Source organism: Pristiophorus japonicus, chromosome 16, assembly GCF_044704955.1.
Source record: "Pristiophorus japonicus isolate sPriJap1 chromosome 16, sPriJap1.hap1, whole genome shotgun sequence".
In the NCBI taxonomy this organism is placed as follows: Eukaryota; Metazoa; Chordata; class Chondrichthyes; family Pristiophoridae; genus Pristiophorus; species Pristiophorus japonicus.
In genome coordinates, this window is record NC_091992.1 from 124,232,774 (window position 1) to 124,256,959 (window position 24,186).

General features: G+C 45.7%; 1 protein-coding gene across 1 annotated transcript; it reads right to left on the reverse strand.

The window, feature by feature from the left end:
• Nucleotides 1-5,143: 5,143 nt before the first annotated feature.
• LOC139226228 (neuronal pentraxin-1-like) lies at nt 5,144-22,345 on the reverse strand. Its single transcript, XM_070856851.1, has 7 exons — nt 22,053-22,345; nt 16,907-16,920; nt 9,505-9,800; nt 8,707-8,920; nt 7,221-7,465; nt 6,535-6,714; nt 5,144-5,365 (listed from the first exon to the last, which is right to left on the reverse strand). The coding sequence occupies exons 1-7, from the start codon at nt 22,343-22,345 to the stop codon at nt 5,144-5,146; spliced, it is 1,464 nt and encodes a 487-aa protein (XP_070712952.1).
• Nucleotides 22,346-24,186: the final 1,841 nt, after the last annotated feature.

A 24,186-nucleotide genomic window follows, 5' to 3' on the forward strand; every position in this document is an offset into this window, starting at 1 on the left:
AGTAAGTTAGTTAAACATGATTTCCCTTTCATGAATCCATGCTGCGTCTGCTTGATTGCACTATTCCTATCCAGATGTCCCGCTATTTCTTCCTTAATGATAGTTTCAAGCATTTTCCCCACTACAGATGTTAAACTAACCGGCCTATAGTTACCTGCCTTTTGCCTGCCCCCTTTTTTAAACAGAGGCATTACATTAGCTGCTCTCCAATCCGCTGGTACCTCCCTGGAGTCCAGAGAATTTTGGTAGATTATAACAAATGCATCTGCTATAACTTCCGCCATCTCTTAATACCCTGGGATGCATTTCATCAAGACCAGGGGAATTGTCTACCTTCAATCCCATTAGTCTGTCCAGCACTACCTCCCTAGTGATAGTGATCATCTCAAGGTCCTCCCTTCCCACATTCCTATGACCAGCAATTTTTGGCATGGTTTTTGTGTCTTCCACTGTGAAGACGGAAGCAAAATAATTGTTTAAGGTCTCAGCCATTTCCACATTTCCCATTATTAAATCCCCCTTTTCATCTTCTAAGGGACCAACATTTACTTTAGTCACTCTTTTCCGTTTTATATATCTGTAAAAGCTTTTACTATCTGTTTTTATGTTTTGCGCAAGTTTACCTTCGTAATCTATCTTCCCTTTCTTTATTGCTTTTTTAGTCATTCTTTGCTGTTGCTTAAAATCTTCCCAATCCTCTAGTTTCCCACTAACCTTGGCCACCTTATACGCATTGGTCTTTGATTTGATACTTTCCTTTATTTCCTTGGTTATCCACGGCTGGTTATCTCTTCTCTTGCCGCCCTTCTTTTTCACTGGAATATATTTTTGTTGCGCATTATGAAAGAGCTCCTTAAAAGTCCTCCACTGTTCCTCAATTGTGCCACCGTTTAGTCCTTGTTTCCAGTCTACTTTAGCCAACTCTGCCCTCATCCCACTGTAGTCCCCTTTGTTTAAGCATAGTACTCTCGTTTCTGACACAACTTCCTCATCCTCAATCTGTATTACAAATTCAACCATATTGTGATCACTCATTCCGAGAGGATCTTTTACGAGGAGATCGTTTATTTTTCCTGTCTCGTTACACAGGACCAGATCCAAAATGGCTTGCTCCCTTGTAGGCTCTGTTACATACTGTTCTAAGAAACAATCACATATGCATTCTATGAATTCCTCCTCCAGGCTACCCCCTGCGATTTGATTTGACCAATCGATATGTAGGTTAAAATTCCCCATAACTACTGCCGTTCCTTTTTCACATGCCTCCATTATTCCCTTGATTATTGCCCGCCCCACCATGAAGTTATTATTTGGGGGCCTATAAACTACGCCGACCAGTGACTTTTTCCCCTTACTATCTCTAATCTCCACCCACAATGATTCAACATTTTGTTCATTGGAGCCAATATCATCCCTCACAACTGCCCTGATATCATCCCTTATTAACAGAGCTACCCCACCTCCCTTCCCTTCCTGCCTATCTTTCCGAATCGTCAGATACCCCTGTACGTTTAATTCCCAGTCCTGGCCACCTTGCAACCATGTCTCTGTAATGGCCACCAAATCATACCCATTTGTAATGATTTGTGCCGTCAACTCATTTACTTTATTTCTAATGCTGCGTGCATTTAGGTAGAGTGTTTTCATCCTAGTTTTTAAACCATGATTTTTAGTTTTTACCCCTCCTGCAACCCTTTTATATTCAGTGGTCCTTTTTGTTTCTTGCCTTTGGTTTTTCTGTCCTCCACTTTTACTCATCTCTTTTCTGTCTTTTGTTTTTGTCTCCTTTTTGTTTCCCTCTGTCTCCCTGTATTGGTTCCCATCCCCCTGCTATATTAGTTTAACTCCTCACCAACAGCATGAGCAAACACTCCCCCTAGGACATTGGTTCCGTTCCTGCCCAAGTGCAGACCGTCCGGTTTGTACTGGTCCCACCTCCCCCAGAACCTGTTCCAATGCCCCACGAATTTGAATCCCTCCCTGCTGTACCACTGCTCAAGCCACGTATTCATCTGTGCTATCCTGCGATTCCTACTCTGACTAGCACGTGGCACTGGTAGCAATCCCGAGATTACTACTTTTGAGGTCCTACTTTTTAATTTAACTCCTAGCTCCTTAAATTCGTCTCGTAGGACCTTATCCCTTTTTTTTAACCTATGTTGTTGGTACCAATGTGCACCACGACAACTGGCTGTTCTCCCTCCCTTTTCAGAATGTCCTGCACTCGCTCGGAGACATCCTTGACCCTTGCACCAGGGAGGCAACATACCATCTTGGACTCTCGATTGCGGCCGCAGAAACGCCTATCTATTCCCCTTATGATTGAATCCCCTATCACTATCGCTCTCCCACTCTTTTTTATGCCCTCCTGTACAACAGAGCCAGCCACGGTGCCATGAATTTGGCTGCTGTTGCTCTCCCCTAATGAGTCATCTCCCTCAACAGCACTCAAAACAGTGTATCTGTTTTGCAGGGGGATGACCACAGGGGACCCCTGCACTACCTTCTTTGTACTACTCTTCCTGCTGGTCTTCCATTCCCTAGCTGGCTGTGGATCCTTCTCATGCGGTAAGACCAACTCACTACACGTGCCCCTTATGTCAATCCATTTGATAAAGCCTCCATTCCATAAGCAATTAGTGCTTTTCTCACTCGGCCTGTTTTTAGTTTACCTCAGCTGCCTATTGATATCTGCAGTTTAGCAATTAAGATACCTCGGGGCAAAACTAATTGTGAGATGTGACAAAACATAGCTGAAACCTTTTTTTGCATATAAGAAATAGGAGCAGGAGTAGGCCATTCGGCCCCTCGAGTCTGCTTCACCATTCAGTGAGATCATGGCTGATCTTCGACTTCAACTCCACTTTCCTGCACTATTCCCATATCCCTTGATTTCATTAATATTCAAAAGTCTTGTTGGTTTCTGTCTTGAATATACTCAAAGACTGAGCCTCCACAGCCCTCTGGGGCAGAGAATTCCAAATATTCATGTATATATATATGGATTGTTCCATCAAAATAAATAATGAGAGGGAGGACAGGGTCATAAATTCGAGCCTCCCTGGGTCAGGGTTTGAATTGTTTCCTGGGAGCCCACTGCTCTCGATCAATTGCTCACTGCCCTCCATGGTTCACTTACAAGACGTGGTATTTGTTTTCAAGAAATGAACAGCTTGTGGCCTGAAGTCACTTGTCGCCATCAACACAACTGGCATCGCTGGGCTGTCTCACTGGGTGCACCTTGTCACTGCTGTCAGCGCTTGTTTTAGGTAAAGATTTTTTCAGCATTTTAGAATCTGAAATCAGTTCATCTGTTCGTCACCCCCCACTCCCCTCCCCATTCGCATGGTCAAAACGGGAAGCGGAAGGGGCTAGTGAGACATGCAATGAGAGACACTGCCTCAATTCATGGTGCACTTAACATTGCTCATTAACAATCGGCTTTTTACTCCAGCTACCTGTTAAAGTGTGAACAAAGCAGGTAGGCGGCACGGTACGTCACACATGGGAAGTGACAGAGGTTCTGTACTCTGATCTGAAATCTGGTCATATGGAAAAGAAAGACTTGCATTTATTCAGCGCCTTTCACGACCACCGGACGTCCCAGAGCGCTTTACAGCCAATGAAGTACTTTTGGAGTGTAGTCACTATTGTAATGTGGGAAACGTGGCAGCCAATTTGTGCACAGCAAGCTCCCACAAACAGCAATGTGATAATGACCAGATAATCTGTTTTTTATTGTGCTGATTGAGGGATAAATATTGGCCCCAGGACACCGGGGATAACTCCCCTGCTCTTCTTCGAAATAGTGCCATGGGATCTTTTACATCCACCTGAGAGAGCCTTGGTTTAACATCTCATCTGAAAGACGGCACCTCCGACAGTGCAGCACTCCCTCAGCAGTGTCAGCCTAGATTTTTTTTATGTGCTCAAGTTCATGGACGGGTCAATCTGTTTGACATCCTTATATGATGCTCCAAAACTTGTGGAAAAGTACTTTGGCGCAGAATACAAACCGTGATTGATACCAGTGTCTTTTTGTTTCCTTTTTGTTTTATTGTGTAAAAATAAAATTGACAGTACATGTCACATTTGCATTAAATGAAAAAAGCATTGATGACATAAAAACATAGCGCTTTTGTTAAGAAATGGTTGTATAATGTAGTCTCTAATCGTTACACTATCCAGCAATGAGATTTACTGATAGTATGGGCATCTGGAGTTGGAATATTTACAACTTTGGTTTGAATGTGACAGTTTATGGTATATACCTTTCCTCATATTGTACAATATTTACATCTATAAAGACTTTATTTTACTTGCAAAGAACAAATGTTTGGCAAAAACAATATTTTATATCATCTAAATAATCTTGGGGGAGGAAATCCTCACTTGGGCATTAAATTTAATAAAAATGTACATTTGCAAAATTTCCTTTTGAAAAAATAATCCTTTTCACTAGAGGGCGCAAGGTTACATTTAATTTTATTTTCTGGCAATCTCCAGTTGGAAGAACTGCTGTTCAGAAATGAATTACAAAAGAAACGCACAGAATATTTTATAAGTTGCCATGCCGTAAGCATATGATGTGATATGATGGACTGTTTTTTTTTAAAAAAGCACCCACATTATTCTACACCTTCAGTTTATCAATACGTGTTCAGCATTTTTAGCCGTAGCTTCGTTAATACTTGAGTGTATTTTGATGTAAAGCATATAAGTCATAGCAATTTTTTTTTAACAAGACCTGTTCCTATAACGCAATTATCTCAAATAATGTGTTTATTTTTTTTTTGTTTGAATTATGCAAACGGTATCGAGAAAAAACTATTTGTTGCATTTTGCACTTGCCAAAGGCACTCAGGCTAATTGGCATCAAGTAAACACACCATCAGATACTTAAGAGCACGTGGCTTTCCTCAGGTACTGCCTGCTGTCAGCTAAAGTTCGAGAAGAGAATCCTTAATGATGCTCTGTCAATATTACGCCTGAGTAGCATGACCCAGTTGTCATGACAAGATATTTTTGTAAATATTTTACGAACTTAGGTAACTTTTTTTTGCACAAGAATTCTTTTTTAAGTGTCGTTCCTGAAAAAAGAAATTGGATTTTTGGAGCCGCAAAAGATAGTCCCTTCGGTGATTTAATTGACCTGGCGGCACGCTTCAAATGTCCACTTGGTGGCGCCACCATAGATGTCGACGTTGGCTTCGGTCCATGCAATGACATTGCCCACCAGGGTCTTGGCACTGCAGTTTGCCAGGCTGTAGACTTCCCCCGGAGTTAGCACTCGATCCCACATGTGAAAGTGGGACATCTCGCCCACAAAGGCCTGTGTGGCATCAAATCCACCTCCTAATGTATCCTGATATAGAAGGGAATAGAAAGAACAAATTCAGCAATTGCAATCTTGTCTCTGCCCATCTGTCTGTCACACCACCTCTCCCCCCACACACACACTTCCTGCATCAGTTCCTGGGCCTGACAAAGCTGATACCAGGCGCACAAGAAGGGCTCCAGATGGTACCTGGAGCTGATTTCCCTTTCTCGCCTGGCCCCTGTCCCACGTCTCTCCAGTGTACAGTCTGTGCGAGATACACACACACAAAACCCTGTCCTGCTTCTCCACAATACCAGTTATTGAGATAACGTTCACATGTAATTCCCCCCACACCGATATAGTTAAATAATTTCAAATGTATCCCAATCGTTGTTAGGGAAAAGGCTCGCATTCTCCTTTATACTACAATGTTCAAGAATCCATTCATTTGCTAGAAGCTGTTTATTATGCATTGTTGATTATCATCGCGGCTGGAGTTAACAGCATGTGATGAGTAATCCTGTATACAAGTATCTGGGCAGCATTTCAACGTTGCTTTCAAAGGAGAGAGAGAGATAAAAGAGCAGACGGTTTGCTAAATCACTCAAACTAGTTTCAATGTATCAATGCCATTGGAACCCAAGACGCCATACCTGCTAGGCGTTTATTGTTGTTGAAAAAACTCATCCCAATGAATTAATCTTATTGAAATGTGACAATTAAGAACAGATAATATTGCAAGAAATGTAGGGACATCTGCAGAAGTTGCATCGAATTTATTGCACTTACCCAACCCATAAATAGGCGGGGAATGCACACACAGATCACATGCTGAGTGATTCGGGAAATTGGATCTATCCCCCGCTGGGGACGCTTTCACCCGTTTGTGAGTTTGCCTCTGGAAGTGAATAGGCCAACCCATTCATTGGTGTACAGTCACCCAGCAGTCTTCCTGCTCACCCTTCCCACAGACTCGCTGTTATCTGTTTGGTGTGTGTTTTTTTTGCCAGTGTAGCCAATTTGCGAACATGTGTTCTGTTTCTCTCAGTGCTGCTGACTGCCCTCTGCCGTTGGGTTAACCTTGAAGCTGTGAGGTTATTTGAGACATTTGCATTACACAGGGACAGGGCACTCGGCTCATGGTTTTCGCCCAACATCTGGCCGCATGGACAGCGCTCTTTATTGTACTCTCGCTTTCTATGTCGGGCACCTACCTGTTCCTGGCCCAAAACCATGATTCCACCCGGCTTAATGGGATGCCACGGGGCTAGATTTTCACCATCCCCCCTCTTCAGTCCGTCCTGATAGGCCTCCCAAACGCCATCTCTTGTGGACCAAGTCACACAGATATGATGCCATTTCCCATCATTAATAACGAAAGGGAGTTTTGCCACCTGCAAAAAGAAATGAAATTGTAAACCATTGGCGTGCTGTTGCTCCACGTCTAACATCAATTGCTGCTGTGACTGGCAAATGCTGTGTACAAGGGCGTAATTCGGAGCATTGTTGGCCCATTCAGCCTGCTCCGGCCCTTGCTTCAATATCGCCCTCTCAACCGCGGCTGCATCACAACAGCGAAGTCCCAGATTTCTGGGCAGCTAAGTTTATCAGAATCGTCCGGGAACTGCTGGGGTCGGGGTAAGAGATATATTGGCGTGCCAATTAAGGAAACGTTATAAATTACGATGACGAACAACCATTATTCAATTCGTTCATTTAATTATGCGGCTTGAAATCTATAGAGCTTCAGCCGAATATTTGCTGGGCACGTCGGAGTGGGAGTGATGGCTTTTCAATGCAGATCAGCCAGGAACGGAGCAACAGGCTCGAGGGGCTGAATGGCCTCCTCATGCCCCTGTGTGACTCCCACCGCTGAGTGTCGCCATGGAAGCTCCTCTACCTTGTCATTGATGAGAATCTCCATCGGGTTATTGCCCCACTCGATGAGGACCAGCTCGTTCGCTTGTCCTGGGACGGCGTAGGAGAACGGGGTGCCCACCCCCGGCGAAGCGTTGGACTTTAGCCACATGCAGACGGTCATGGCGTACATCTCCGGCAGGCTCTTCTTCACCTTGGCGTACATGTAGTTAGTTCGCAAAGGAAAGGTGATTTGGAATTTATCTGTCGGCCTTGAATTTCTTTGCCCTGCAAATGCAGAAACAATAAATAACTAAGGAAGGCGCTGCATTTAATGCCTTTAATGGTACTTAAGTCGTGGAACATGGAGGAGGACGGGCGATGCTGAATTTCTGCACAGCCCCTGACGTTGTACTAACGCCCCGTTAATCTTTATCAAATGAGATCGCAATCGATCTGATTTGCAGTAATGCACAATAATTGGATATAAACACAGAGCATTAGGTCACTACTCGTTGGGTGTCATGTATTACCACCTCCCCAAAATGTACTTCATTGACTGTAAAGCACTTTTTGAGACGTCCAGTGGTCGTGAAAGGCGCTATATAAATGCAAGTCCTTTTTTTTTATCATATCTGGGAATGGAACCCGTTGTGAAAACGGTGCAATGCCTGCCCCGCCGTGTTTGTAATGCAGAGATACCGTGTGGTGTCCTGTGCATTATTTAGATGCCGGATCACGGGCATTTCTTACATAACTGCCACCCAGATCAAGTCCCAGCAACGCGTCCCGCAGTCTAATCCCAGTCATGTGAGCGGCGCCCTGGGACCTCTCTCATCGCATTATAGTAGGGAACCGCTGCGCAATCCATATTGCAGCAGTAGCGCGGGGGGGGCCCGCTGCACTCCACCATCCGGATGAAGTTGTGTGAAGCAGATTGCTTACTGTGCTGGAATATTGCCGTAGTGCGCTTGTGGCTCAGTCACAGCCCAGCACTCAAGGCTGGAGCAGCCGGCTCCGCCACCGCATTTCCCCTCCACACACACACACAACCCGACGGCGGCCAACCGGGCTAAACATAGGCTCCTGCCACATGCGATAAGGGCAGCAAAAAAGCAGTTGGGGAGCAGGACGGGCGATGCTGAATTTCTGCACAGCCCCCGTCGTTAATCCTTATCAAACGAGACCGCAATCGATCTGACTTGCAGTAATGCACAATAATTGGATATAAACACAGAGCATTAGGACACCACTCGTTGGGTGTCATGTATTACCACCTCTCCAAAGCTTCCCCTACTCGCTCGCCTTCCTCTTAACCAAAAAAAAAATTTCAGATCAACTCCCCACGTCCCTCTCCCATCATATCTGGCAATCCCATAGCATTCACAACTTCTAAAATAGAATATAAAACAATGAAGACTTGAAAGTGCGGACCATGCATTACTCTTTACAAAATGCAACTCCATCAGTTGTGGGGGGGGGGGGGGCGGGGGGGTTGGGTTCAGAGAGCCTCTCGCTCAGCACCCTACCTTTCTCTAGGTCACTGATGCGCTGGTGGAGAGAGTTCAGAGCATTCTCGATCTTGCCCCGATTTTCCGTCGTATCGTTCCTCACCACATTTTTGGTTTCTTCGAAACTGTTGACTCGGGACAGAACCTGTTTCTCCAGGTCGTCTATTTTGTTCTGCAGGAGATCTTTCAAGGAATTTGTCGGAGAGGAAGCATTGACTCGGTTGTATTGCTGCTTGTCACACCGGGAACACACACACACACACACACAGAAACACAGAATGTGTAAGAAGCTAGTTACGGGATGGAGATAAGCCCAAACACACAGCACTGTAAACACTGCCCTGACAACACGGTTGACCAAGACAGCCTGCATTAGAGCGTCTATGTTCTGAAACCCATCTACTTGTACCTTACTAATGTAACGAGCTGCTCAGTGTCTTGGAGATAAAAAGGAATGATAACTGCGACTTAATATCGCCAGCCCGAGAAGTGTCATCGCCAGTAACTTGGACAAACGTTTTTTGCAGGAACTCTTTAAAATCGTATAGATTTGATAAGGGAACTTCTCAATCTATTGCAATCGGTCATTGTGTTAAGTCATGCCCGATTGGGTCGTCTCAACTTATTTTTTTCTAATCTGGTTTGACGACATTTAGAAGTTTAATTTCTGCTTATATTTACCTCTAAATTGTCCAGGCGTGTTTTGAGTGATTGTAAAGTTTGCCCAAGTTGGTTTAGTGTGTCCGCTTGAGCTAGAGAGAGATCTCCCATGGTATGTCTACCGTTCCCTGACTGCCTGGAATTGCTTTCACTCACCGAGGGCTCTGACATACTTTGACTCTCGCATCGGCTAAGCTTGGCGGTGAGTTCCCTGATGGTTTCCTTTTGGTTCATGATCGTTTCTTTCTGCTGCAGAATGGTCTCCCGGAGCTGGAGGATGGTCCCCTTGATGTCCTCCACCGGACCGCTGTTTTGCATCGGGGCAGAGCACATCGGGTCCATGTCCAGGGGGATGGAGGTGCAGATAAAGCGCGTCTGGCCGAAGTCTTGAGCTGCCGCTCCGGCCGCGAGCAAGGCGAGGGCGAGCAATCTGCCAAAGGACATGGCTAGGACTGGTGGAGGGGGTGACGGGGAGACAGAGGAGGGGGTGAGGGGCAAGAATCAGAATCTGCTGCCCGCGGAGTTTTACAGGAGCGCTTTCAGCACCCAGGAGCTGTCCAGCAAAAGACTGAGCCGGCGCTCGGCGCGCAAGTGCCTTTTATAGAGCTGGGCGGGAGCGCATCACCCCCGCCACGTCAGCAATGGGTGGAATCCCACTTTAATGGCTCCGTCTCTTGCCTTGTGACCACGTCAACCGTGCTAAACACTTAACATTGGGTCCCAGTGGAGAGAGAGAGAGGCAGAGTGGAGGGCTTTTTGCCTGCACGTCTTCAGGAGGGGACAAAAAAAACGCGATGGTAATCCCCGAGTGCTTTGAAGTTGAACTAGAAATTCTTTAGAAGTCTGGCCGCCTTGATTTCGCGTTGAACTTTTTCCCCCCCCAGATTTTAAGTGCGTCAAGGTCGCAATTTTACGTCAATGTTGAATGCTCAAAGAGCGAGAGGATGCATCTTTTTTTGAAATACTCCAAATGTTAATACTCCACATGTTAATATTACAGCTCCACATGTTAATATGTTAATACTCCACATGTTAATATTACAGCTCCGCATGTTAATATGTTAATACTCCACATGTTAATATTACAGCTCCGCATGTTAATATGTTAATACTCCACATGTTAATATTACAGCTCCACATGTTAATATGTTAATACTCCACATGTTAATACTCTACATGTTAATATTACAGCTCCACAGGCTATATTAACTGGCGATTGAAGGGGCATCTGAAATTGATTTTAAACATCGTGTCGGCTCAAACTCTCCGAGAGAGAGAGATTATTCGGAGTGGTGGATACAGATATCCGACAAAGCTGATGCCTTCAGTTGCTTTTTCTATCCAATAACTTGCAACCCTCTTTCTCCCCCTTTTCTTAAAAAAAATACTGCGCCCTTAAAGGTTCAGCTTCGCTGTGAAGGTTACTTCACTTATAGTTACCAATGCATCAGTCAGAAAAATGATCCAGGTATCCGATTAGAAAAAAGAGAAATTGACAGAAAAAAAACATTAATTTGGGACAAACTTGTTTTTTGTTGAGTATATATGGAAAAAACTGTGAGCTTCTTTAACTTTTAAATGTGCCTCAGTGATTAACGTCTGGGAATGTTCGTCATTCAAACATCAAAAATGTCCAGCGATGTGAATTATTGATACTCATGTGGTCGAATATTCGGTGTGTGAATTTCACTCCATTCGTGACGCTATCTCCGCCCGCACCCTGCCAAATCCGAATCTGGGGAGAATTCCCGCTTCGTTTACTGACATTTTAAACGGCCTGGAGATTTTTTTTAATAAGGTGATTTGTTCGGCGCAAGTTGTGACGAATGGCTTTGCGGCCCTCGCAGTTCCAGCATTAATGAATGTATGTGCCTCTTTTACCTTGTCATTTCCACCATCTGTCTTATGAATATTTATCGCATCCGGCAATGTGGGCATTCGTGCTGAATTATCACGTGCCTGCTGCAATTGAATGGTTATTTCCCGCAACACACACACACACACACACTTCAGTGGCACTGCCCCCGCTTGCCATTTACTGCTGTCTTCACCGTTCTTCTCAAAGGGACCAATTCAAACAGTTTCACAGGTTTACAGCTATCTCCCTCTCCCAAAGACTGAGCCTCCCTCTTGAGTAAATCGGAGAGATCTGTTCACCTCGGTCTAAAGCTGAAAGGGAAATGAGAGAGAAAAGGTACTGTAACTGGTCAGACCAGGAAGAGTGGCTGTAGATGGCACGTTTTGTGCTGAGCTCTATGGAAACTGGTGAATGAGAATCCGATGCTCTCGAGAATTGGGTCTATGCCTGGCTTAAAATAGCAAGAAACAGCGGGAAACACTCACAATCCTGGTTGGATTGTGTCAGCTCGCCAACCAGAGCAGCTTGGATCTTGCCTGTCGTTCCCTGTCTTCCGCTCAGCAAGACCCAAGCAACATCTCAAACCGGCGTGTTTCGGGGGTGGGGAAGAGACACTTGTTAGTGTTGTGATTGGGGATGAATGGCTCGGTGGCGGTGCCAGCGATCACTGACCAAGTTCGCGGGCTGTTCTACACACAGAACACGCGAGCCCAGCCCCAGACACGCATTGGCGTCCACTCCATCCGCTATCAGACTTACACCACATCCATTTAAAGACAAACTGTCTCAAACCTAGTGTAACGTCGTGTGAGTAATTGAATATCAATTATTTTGCTAACGTGGCTAATTAATTGAATATTTATCCCTAAACATAACAGAAAAAACAGGTTATCTGGTCATTATCACATTGCTGTGTGTGGGAGCTTGCTGTGCACAAATTGGCTGCCACATTTCTTATTACAACAGTGACTACACTCCAAAAGTACTTCATTGGCTGTAAAGCGCTTTGAGACATCCAGTGGTCGTGAAAGGCGCTATATAAATCCTTTTATTTAAAAAGAGGAACATGGCAGGGATGTTATGTCATTGTAATCTTAACTTTAAAAAAACAAGATTCACGATTCATCGTAGATCCCTTCTAGAGAATGGAGATTATAATCACTCATTATATAATTTATGAATAATTTAACGTGATATGTCATAGAATAGTACAGCACAGAAGGAGACTATTCGGCCCATCGAGTCTGCGGTAGCTCTTTTGAAGTGCAATCCAGTTAGTCTCCCCCCCCCCCCGCCCCCCCCCCCCCCCCAACACCGCAGTTATCCCCGGTGTTCTGACTTATATTTATCCTTCAATCAACATAATAAATACAGATTATCTGGTCATGATCACATTGCTGTTTGTGGGAGCTTGCTGTGCGCAAATTGGCTGTTGCGTTCCCCACATTATAACAGTGAGGACACTTCAAAATATTACTTCATTGGCTGTAAAGTGCTTTGGGAAGTCTTGTGGTCATGAAAGGCGCTAGATAAATGCAGGTCTTTCTTTCTTTCCCCATATCCCTGCAATTTTTTCTCCTTCCATTACTTATCCAATTTCCAATATCTTTTGACTCGGCAATAATTTGGTGAATTATGTAGAAGTTTGTGCAGAGAACAGACAAGCATTAGCACCTGGGGAACATGATATACAGTAAGAACACATTGTGCTCAGAATTGCCTTGCCCCCGGATAAACGCACACTTATTATCTTATTATCTACATCCATTCATTTCTTTCATTCAGCGTTTTGTTGAAGAAGTCAGTACTGTAAACAAGTAGATGTACAGCGTCAGGTGTATAACTTGTGGCCAGGTACAATCCCACCCAGCAGTGTGGGAGTGATCGGGTAGAATCCCACCCAGCAGTGTGGGAGTGAGCAGGTAGAATCCCACCCAGCAGTGTGGGAGTGATCGGGTACAATCCCACCCAGCAGTGTGGGAGTGATCGGGTACAATCCCACCCAGCAGTGTGGGAGTGAGCAGGTAGAACCCCACCCAGCAGTGTGGGAGTGAGCAGGTAGAATTCCACCCAGCAGTGTGGGAGTGATTGGGTAGAATCACACCCAGCAGTGTGGGAGTGAGCAGGTAAAATCCCACCCAGCAGTGTGGGAGTGAGCAGGTAGAATCCCACCCAGCAGTGTGGGAGTGATCGGGTAGAATCACACCCAGCAGTGTGGGAGTGAGCAGGTAAAATCCCACCCAGCAGTGTGGGAGTGAGCAGGTAGAATCCCACCCAGCAGTGTGGGAGTGATCGGGTAGAATCACACCCAGAAGTGTGGGAGTGAGCAGGTAGAATCCCACCCAGCAATGTGGGAGTGAGCAGGTAGTATCCCACCCAGCAGTGTGGGAGAGACCGGGTAGAATCCCACCCAGCAATGTGGGAGTGCTGCTTGTTAGGTGCCCTGTATCAATATTCCCATATCCCGGCCTGTCACAGGGAACCCCACCCTAGCTCTCTAACTTTCCTCTTCCACACCTTGCAACAGTTAATTCCTTTTGACGCAAACTAAATTCAAGAGATTTTTTTCTGGTGCTTTGACAGTTCAAATACGCCCTTCCATTTTCATGTGTAATAGTTTCAGTAAACTAACATGGAAAGTGGGGCATCCTCTTGTAAGATGTGACTGGAATATTATCAAACTGTGCTTAATCTTTTTGAAAAGTTTCACTGAATTGGATTAATCAGAAAGCAATTAATAAGAACTATGATTCACTGTATGCTATCATCAATATTGGAAGTTTCTCTCTCATCAGCAAACATTTCCAATATAGAAGATATTTTTTCACAAGCCTGCACGAAAATCATTAAAGTCCTTATATACTTGACTGACCCCAAAAGCCTATTCTGGATTCCCCAGGTGTTAGATTTAGACAATATTTGGCTACTTGGTATTGAATTTCTTTTCACGCTTCAGTACTGGAAATGTTTTCATTGCTGAATCTATGAGAGTGACATTTTAGGCTGTGGTTGTGGATGGGATCGAAATTGCTCTAAAATTCTGAGCATGTGTCCAGGTTTAAGCCACTTAGGTACTGGGAACGGACCAACAGTGTGTGGTAAGGCAACCAGAGGCTCAAAGAAAGACTCTCCCCGGATCTGGTTGTCAATACCGAGACCACAGTGTCTCAATGGAGATGTGAACGACCCCATTAGCTCTCCATTTTAAAATGCATCTCCTGTGATATATTTTAGTATGTGTTCATATCAAAGGACCACAAGCATTTTCTGTTAAAATCTATTGCCTGATGCAAAAACCATGTTGCAGGATTTGGTAACCATAGTTGCACAAAAAAACTGGCAACAGTAACTAGAAGTTGTCAAACTGAAAAATTCTCATCCTTGTTTTCAAATCCCTCCATGGCCTCGCCCCTCCCTATCTCTGTAACCTCCTCCAGCCCACAACCGCCCACCCCTCCCCGCCCGAGATGCCTGCACTCCTCCAATTCTGTCCTCTTGAGCATCCCTGATTATAATCGCTCAACCATTGGTGGCTGTGCCTAGGTCCTAAGCTCTGGAATTCCATCTTCATACCTCTACCTCTCTACCTCTCTTTCCTCCTTTAAGATGCTCCTTAAAACCTGCTCGTTAATGCCCTGAGTTCTCCTTATTTGGCTGTAAAGCACTTTCAGACATCCGGTGGTCGTGAAAGGCGCTATATAAATGCAAGTCTTTCTTTTCTTGGAATGCACTGTGCAGGTGTAGTTGGTAAGCTCCAGTAGTACTCAAACTCACAGTTGGGCATCCCTAAGTACAGACTCTTGCCAATCTGGGTCTAAGATCTCTGGGCTTAGGCAAATATGGTGCGCCTCTACAGAGAAAGAGTGTGCACTTCATCATCATCATAGGCAGTCCCTCGGAATCGAGGAATACTGGCTTCCTCTCTAAAAGTTAGTTCTCAGGTGACTGTACAGTTCAATACTGAAATTACAGTCTCTGTCACAGCTGGGGCAGGCAGTGGTTGAAGGAAAGGGTGGGTGGGGAGCCTGGTTTGCCGCACGCTCCTTCTGCTGACTGTGTTTGGTTTCTGCATGCTGTCGGCGATGAGGCTCGAGGTGCTCAGCGCCCTCCCGGATGCTCTTCCTCCACTTAGGGCGGTCTTTGGTCAGGGACTCCCAGGTGTCGGTGGGGATGTTGCCCTTTATCAAGGAGGCTTTGATGGTGGCCTTGAAACATTTCCTCTGCCCACCTGGGGCTCGCTTGCCGTGTAGGAGTTCCGAGTAGAAAGCTTGCTTAGGGAGTCTCGTGTCAGGCATGCGGATGATGTGGCCCGCCCAACAGAGCTGGTCGTGTGTGGTCAGTGCTTCGATGCTGGGGGAATGTTGGCGTGAGCGAGAACACTGACGTTGGTGCATCTATCCTCCCAGAGGATTTGCAGGATCTTGTGGAGGCAGCGCTGGTGGTACTTCTCTGTATATAGTGCACTTCATATCAGGCAAATGGAAACTCTATGTGGATATCTCCATAATTTGGTTTGTAGGCTCATAAACATGGTGATGGGTTTCTGCAAGTGCCAGACACCCAGCTGACCAAAAAAAATCTGTTAGCCCAATGCAGATTGATATTGGCTCTTGACAAAGCTAACAACTGCGGAAATACCTTGGGATCAATGTTCCCGCTAATGCTTTTTGGGTGGGTAGCCCCTTTAAGGGACAGCACTGCCCATTCAAATCACCACACATGTGCACTTCTTTCCATTATTGCCTTTGAGCGACTTGCAGATTGCTGCGCAGCCACGCAGCTTAAAGGGAACTTTGCTTGGGATGTTTTACTACATTAAAGGCGCTATATAAATGCATGTTGTTGTCGTATTTCAGCTCAGTCTGTCTTTCATTAAACACCAGTGCACCTGAATGACATTGAAAATACTGTAGTACCTTCATATTCCTTTATATCATAATAATATGGATTGAAATATCTATCTAAGGATAAAATTACAGTTTGTAAAATATTTCAACAACCTATGTGTACATAGGAGGGTCTGACTTTTAAAAGTATGTGCTATATAACCTGGTGAGTATCTGTGCATCCCTGTGCCTGGCCTTATAAATATATATTTAAAAATATCTTTATAAAGCAGCTTACCCTATCATCAAAATACCTCAAGGCGCTAAGCACAGCAAATTACTTTCGGGGAAGTAATATTGGGCAGGACATCACGGAAATTCCTTGCTTTCCTGCGAACAGCATCGTGAGATCTGATGAGGAGCCAAATGGCCTACGCTTGCTCCTAATTCTTATGTTCTTATGACTAGCAGACAGGACCTCTGGAAATGCAGCACATAGGTCCTAATTTTGCCCATCACTGGGCGCAGTTTTTTGGCAGCCAGTGAATTTTTTGGTACCAAAGCTCAGACCAAAGATTCCCCAGTGTTGGGGCGCCGGTGTCTACTACCAGCGCCAGAATGTTTGGTACCTGTAAAAGGTGGTTCCGTGCCATTTCTTTACTTAAGGCAAACTTTCCCCACTAACAAAATTTTTAAAACAGAGACCCTAGAAACACGGTAGGAAAAACCCTTTCCTGCAGTTCAAGAATCCGCGCTGGCCCGCTCCTATCCCCGGCCGAAGGGACTTCCATTTAGCTTACAATCAAACTTTGGTAATTTAAACACCAAATTTTAATATAAGCAGGTATAAAATAAAAAATAAATATAAACTTACCCATACTGATGCTTCTGCGATGGAAAAAGAATGATGGCAAAAAAAATTAAAATTAAAAAATCTTTACCTTTTTCCATCGATGTCCTCACGGCCCAAAATACGCCAAATAGTTGAGGGGAAACATTATAAAGTTCCAAAAATGAAGTATCAGCATACCAATCCTCTTGTGGGATCCAGTGCAGCTTTCTCCCCACTCTCCTGGACATCGAATGGAGCCGCTGTTAGCCCCTGGCCGAAGGTCCTCCACCCACGCAGCCCACTGTTAGCCTCCGGCCGAAGGTCTGCACACAGGACAGTGCAAGACACTCCAGGCTCAAAAGCAAGCAGCATTGATCACTATTAAAGGTGGAACTTTACATTGAAAAAAATAATCCCACCACAAATCTTTTAGGTTTTTATGAAGTGTTTGAGTGCTTAAGTGGAAAATATATAATATTAAATAAATGTTACCACCACAAATCATTTATGTTTCAAAGGAGCGTTGGAGTGCTTAAGTGGACATCACATAATGGTTATTAAATATTCCCACCACCAACCTTTTAAGTTTTAAAGGAGTCTTGGGGTGCTTGGGTGGACAATAAGACTAAGTTGTTGATGGATCCAGACTGGGTGAGGGTCACTGATATATGCACCATGGTACTTCGTTGCACGCATCAGTGACCCAGAACAAGGCAGAATCCATGAACAGCTTAGTACTGGAACCTGCCGCTGTATCATTTAAACCAGTAGGTTGCAAGGGGTGAGGCCATTTTACATTTTCAGTCCAGTTATCCTGTAATATTTATCAGTGCAGCATTAAAAAATGAAGTGCAGGAGTCAAGTTAAAAGTCCAAAATTAAAATGTTTATTGAACATTTGTTCAGCACAGTTGTACTTAGCGGGACTTTACTTATGTTTAAACCTTCATAACTTTAAAAACTTTATTCAGAGCCGTGGCAAACTTTACAAAGAGCAATCAACTAAAGCAACCAAAAAACAAACAAGACATCTATCCTCTTCCTCAGCGCCGTGCGCCAGTCCTGCCCCAGTAGATGCCACTTACCCCTACGCGTGTCCGTAGTTGCAGACTTCTGCTTCCTTACCACCCCCCCCCCCCCGGTACCCCCCAGGTGTAGTCTGCTTTTCTTCCGGCGCGGCATTTCTTGATGCCAGGCTATAACAGGGACAGAGCCAAAATGTGTCATAGTCGAATGCCCGGGTACCTCTTTGTAGTCAACCTTATCCTCAGGATCAACCCTTGAATTTGGTGTAGAGTGGGAAGCGCTCCTTGCATTTAGGACAGCCTGGGTGAGTGCCTCTATTGCCGATACTACCTCGTTCAACCGTCCCGAAAGTCTTTCAACCTGTAATGACAGTCCCCCCAACTCTGCCCTCACCCCACCAATGGCTTCCAGGAGCAATTGAGATTGTTCGATGTTCTCCCCACTCATCCCCACAAGATGTCCTATGTTCTCAGACTTCAGTGTTTCTGGATCAGGTCTGGAGTTCGCCCTCCTACGACATCTCACAGCTGTGGCTTGCTGCGACACGCTTGTACACGCAGCCTCAGACATCACACCAGAAAAGTCCTCTTGCTTGATTCGCTTATGAAAGGACTTGGAATCCTCGAGGGGTTCAACACCTCCAAATCCAGGGTGATCATCTCGTCGTCTATGACTTCTTGCTGTCCATCATTGTCCTGAGTTGTAATATCTGACGTGCCATTTTTGTTGTGTATCTGTAAAGCATGCACTCCCATGTTCCGCCACCAGGGAGCTCATCCCCTGAAGTCCCAAGGGATCACAGCATCCCTTGGGAGCACTGTATATAAGCCGGCCCCTAAGGCCTGTTCCTCACTCTGGAGTGTCTTAATAAAGACTGAGGTCACTGTTACTTTAACCTCCCTGTGTGCAGTCTCATCTGTTTTAGGAACACAATAACTGGCGACGAGTATACGAATCCAACGCAAAGATACAGCAAACTGTGGGCATCCTGGAGAGGTTCTCGGAGGGTGAGGACTGGGAAGCCTATTTCGAATGACTAGACATGTACTTTGTAGTCAACGAGCTGGACGGAGAAGGAAGCGCTGCAAAAAGGAGAGCGGTCCTCCTCACGGTCTGCGGGGCACCGACCTACAGCCTCATGAAGAATCTTCTGGCTCCGGTGAAACCCACAGATAAGTCATATGAGGAGCTGTGCACACTGGTTCGGGAGCATCTTAACCCGAGGGAGAGCGTGCTGATGGCGAGGTATCGGTTCTACACGTGCCAGCGATCTGAAGGTCAGGACGTGGCGAGCTACGTCGCCGAGCTAAGGCGACTTGCAGGACAATGTGAGTTTGATGGCCACCTGGAGCAGATGCTCAGAGACTTTTTTGTACTGGGCATTGGCCACGAGACCATCCTACGAAAACTTTTGACTGTAGAGACACCGACCCTCAGTAAGGCCATTGCAATAGCACAGGCGTTTATGTCCACCAGTGATAACACCAAACAAATCTCTCAGCACACAAGTGCTAGCAATATTCATAAATTAACTTGGTATGGGGAAAAAAAACAAGTAATTGCTTTTGAGAAAGCCAGAAACATTTTATGCTCCAACAAGCTGCTTGTATTGTACAACCCGTGTAAAAGACTTGTGCTAGCATGTGACGCGTCGTCGTATGGAGTCGGGTGTGTATTACAACAAGCTAACGTTGCGGGGAAGTTGCAACCTGTCGCCTATGCCTCCAGGAGGTTGTCTAAGGCAGAAAGGGCCTACAGCATGATTGAGAAAGAGGCATTAGTGTGTGTGTTCGGGGTAAAGAAAACCTGGTTGGCCTCAAATTTGAGCTGGAAACCGATCACAAGCCCCTCATATCCCTGTTCACTGAAAACAAGGGGATAAATACTAATGCCTCAGCCCGCATACAAAGATGGGCACTCGCAATATCAGCGTATAACTATACCATCCGCCACAGGCCAGGCACCGAGAACTGTGCGGATGCTCTCAGTCGGTTACCATTGCCCACCACGGGGGTGGAAATGGCGCAGCCTGCAAACTTGTTGACGGTGGCGCAGCCCGCAGACTTGTTGATGGTCATGGAAGCTTTTGAAAATGATAAATCACCTGTCACGGCCCGCCAGATTAGGACTTGGACCAGCCAAGATCCTCTGCTGTCCCGAGTAAAACACTGTGTACTGCATGGGAGCTGGACCAGCATCCCCGTTGAAATGCAAGAGCTAATCAAGGTGCTCCAGTGGCGAAAGGACGAGCTGTCCATTCAGGCAGACTGCCTGTTGTGGGGTAACCGTGTAGTGCTACCCAAAAAGGGCAGGGAGACGTTCATCTCAGACCTCCACAGCACACACCCAGGTATAGTAATGATGAAAGCGATAGCCAGATCCCACGTTTGGTGGCCCGGTATCAACTCTGACTTAGAGTCCTGTGTAAGGCAATGCAGCGTGTGTGCTCAGTTGAGCAACGCGCCCAGAGAGGCACCACTAAGTTTGTGGTCCTGGCCCTCCAGACCATGGTCAAGGATCCATGTCGACTATGTGGGCCCGTTTCTCGGTAAAATGTTCCTGGTGGTGGTGGATGCTTTTTCAAAATGGATTGAATGTGAAATAATGTCGGGAAGCACCGCCACCACCACCATTGAAAGCCTGAGGGCCATATTTGCCACCCATGGCCTGCCTGACATACTGGTCAGTGACAACGGGCCATGTTTCACCAGTGCCGAATTTAAAGAATTCATGACTCGCAATGGGATCAAACATGTCACCTCGGCCCCGTTTAAACCAGCCTCCAATGGGCAGGCAGAGCGGGCAGTACAAACAATCAAACAGAGCCTTAAACGAGTCACAGAAGGCTCACTCCAAACTCGCCTGTCCCGAGCACTGCTCAGCTACCGCACGAGATCATGAAAAGGACACTTAAAACCAGACTCTCGCTGGTTCACCCCAACCTGCATGATCAGGTAGAGAGCAGGCGGCAGCAAAAAATGTAAACGATAGTTGCGCCAATGTGTCACGGGAAATTGATCTGAATGACCCTGTGTATGTGCTAAACTATGGTCATGGTCCCAAGTGGATCGCGGGCATGGTGATAGATAAAGAAAGGAGTAGGGTGTTTGTAGTCAAACTAGACAATGGACAAATTTGCAGAAAGCACCTGGACCAAACGAGGCTGCGGTTCACAGACTATCCTGAACAACCCACAGCAGACATCATCTTTTTCGAGCCCACAACACATACCCAAAGGATCAACGACACCATCCTGGACCAGGAATTTGAACCCATCATGCCCAACAGCCCAGCAAGGCCAGGCTCACCCAGCAGCCCTGCAGGGCCAACAACACGCCAGCCCAGCGAGGGCACAGCCAACACACCAGAACAGACATTTGTACCGAGGCAGTCCACCAGGGAAAGAAAGGCTCCCAACTGCCTCACCTTGTAAATAGTTTTCACTTTGGGGGGCAGTGATGTTGTGTATCTGTAAAGCATGCACTCCCATGTTCCGCCACCAGGGAGCACATCCCCTGAAGTCCCAAGAGGTCCCAGCATCCCTTGGGAGCACTGTATATAAGCCGGCCCCTAAGGCCTGTTCCTCACTCTGGAATGTCTTAATAAAGACTGAGGTCACTGTTACTTTAACCTCCCTGTGTGCAGTCTCATCTGTGTTAGGAACACAATAGTTTTCTTGAACATTCTCGCCTTCAACTTCAGGTGCACCTTCGGTGGTTTCCTGATGCTCAACCTTTGCGAAACAAAAGGTAGATGCTTGGTTAGCAGCATTGAGGAAGGAGAAGCGTAGGAAGCACATGCATGACATAACATTTAGCTAACCCAGACTATGCAGTTTGCAGGGCTTACCCTCTAATGCAAAACTGGGCCCAGCTTCCGCATTGATTGTTGGTCTTCTCCTGTGGCATTTAATCATTGACGCTATCCTCTGCTCCACGGCTGTTAGTTGCAGCCTACTTGGCGGACCTCCTCCTGTTTGTGACCGTTCTCAGTTGATCTGTGACACCATCTTTTGCAAAGATACAAATGGAACTTTTAAGAGCAGGTCCTTCTGAACACGCACGCAGACACGCACACACACGGATCACATGTACAGATGCTATTGCAGTGCATAAATATACATAGATATTAAAGTCCAAATAAATGTAAGTTTAACGTATTACTTGCAGTCACTGCTTGTCCGAGATCCTGCCACTTTTTCAGCTGCACACTGGGTTCTTGGGGTAATGGACATTCCACTAAACTCGATTGCGACCTGGTTCCAAACTCTTGCGAGTGCAGACGGTTTAAGCTTATTTTTACCGAAGCTCCCGTTGTTTTCAAGAACTCCCCATCTACTCTCGATTAAGTCTACCAGGCGTTCAATTTCTTCCGCGCGAAATCTCTTCACCCTTACGGTTTCCACTTCTCCGTCCCTGGCCCTTTCGCCTTCTCTGCGCCCTTCCATTGCAGCCATCTCGTGAACGAAGATGTATTTTCTACCTGCGAATCTACCTCTGCCACCAATGGATTCTCAATGGTGATCCACACAGTCCCCACACGTGCTGTTTTTTTAATACTTTCTATTGCGCATGTGCAGATGGGGTTTTTTTTGTGCGCATACGCAATGGGTTAAAAAATGGGTTTTTTTTCCATCGAATGCGCTGTGAGGTTTCAGCGCATATTGAAGGCTCTGCCCTGCAGAGTTGGATCGGGTAGGGCCAGCGCCAGAGGGTGTGCATATAGTGAGGAAACTATGCATTTTTATTTTCAGTGCTGAGGGGCTGGAAAAAAACGGGCGTCCAAGTAAGTTAACACCATTTTTCTTCTTTAGGAAAACTTGGGGCCTAAGTACCGTGCTGGGGTGTTAGGCTCAGCCTAGTTCACGCATTCAAGTCCTGGTGTGATGCAGAAGCTCAGACCCAGAAATAAGAGTGCTGCCACCTGTGTCAATCATGTGTGCTGATGAAGGATACACACCTGAAATGTTAGAACATAAGAACATAAGAAAAAGGAGCAAGAGTAGGCCATATGGCCCCTTGAGCCTGCTCCACCATTCAATAAGATCATGGCTGATCCGATCATTGACTCAGCTCCACTTCCCTGCCCGCTTCCCATAACCCCTTATCCCCTTATCGTTTAAGAAACTGTCTATTTCTGCTTTAAATTTATTCAATGTCCCAGCTTCCACAGCTCTCTGAGGCAGCGAATTCCACAGATTTACAACCCTCTGAGAGAAGAAATTTCTCCTCATCTCTGTTTTAAATGGGTGGCCCCTTATTCTAAGATTATGCCCTCTAGTTCTAGTCTCCCCCATCAGTGGAAACATCCTCTCTGCATCCACCTTGTCAAGCCCCCTCATAATCTTATACATTTCGATAAGATCACCTCTCATTCTTCTGAATTCCAATGAATAGAGGCCCAACTTACTCAACCTTTCCTCATAATCAACCCACTCATCCCCGGAATCAACCTAGTGAACCTTCTCTGAACTGCCTCCAAAGCAAGTATATCCTTTCGTAAATATGGAAACCAAAACTGCACGCAGTATTCCAGGTGTGGCCTCACCAATACCTTATATAACTGTAGCAAGACTTCTCTGCTTTTGTATTCCATCCCTTTGCAATAAAGGCCAAGATACATTGGCCTTCCTGATCACTTGCTGTACCTGCATACTATCCTTTTGTGTTTCATGCACAAGTGCCCCCAGGTCCCGCTGTACTGCGGCACTTTGCAAACTTTCTCCATTTAAATAATAACTTGCTCTTTGATTTTTTTCTGCCAAAGTGCATGACCTCACACTTTCCAACATTATACTTCATCTGTCAAATTTTTGCCCACTCACTTAGCCTGTCTACGTCCTTTTGCAGATTTTGTGTGCTTTTCCTCCCATCTTTGTATCGTCAACAAACTTAGCTATGTTACATTCAGTCCCTTCTTCCAAGTCGTTAATATAGATTGTAAATAGTTGGAGTCCCAGCATTGATCCCTGCGGCACCCCACTAGTTATTGGTTTCCAACCAGAGAATGAACCATTTATCCCAACTCTCTATTCTCTGTTAGTTAGCCAATCCTCTATCCATGCTAATATATTACCCCCAACCCCGTAAACTTTTATCTTGTGCAGTAACCTTTTATGTGGCACCTTGTCAAATGCCTTCTGGAAGTCCAAATACACCACATCCACTGATTCCCCTTTATCCACCCTGTTCGTTACATCCTCAAAGAACTCCAGCAAATTTATCAAACATGACTTTCCCTTCATAAATTCATGCTGATTCTGCCTGACCTAATTTTGCTTTTCCAAATGTCCTGCTA

Excerpts from the sequence above, each read along its gene's own strand:
- LOC139226228 (XM_070856851.1), bottom strand. The coding sequence starts at position 22,345 with ATGGCTGCAATGGAAGGGCGCAGAGAAGGCGAAAGGGCCAGGGACGGA. Across the intron at positions 8,921-9,504 it reads AAAGTATGTCAGAGCCCTCG|CAGCAATACAACCGAGTCAA; the intron begins GTGAGTGAAAGC and ends CGGTGTGACAAG. Across the intron at positions 5,366-6,534 it reads TGGTTTTGGGCCAGGAACAG|GATACATTAGGAGGTGGATT; the intron begins GTAGGTGCCCGA and ends CTTCTATATCAG.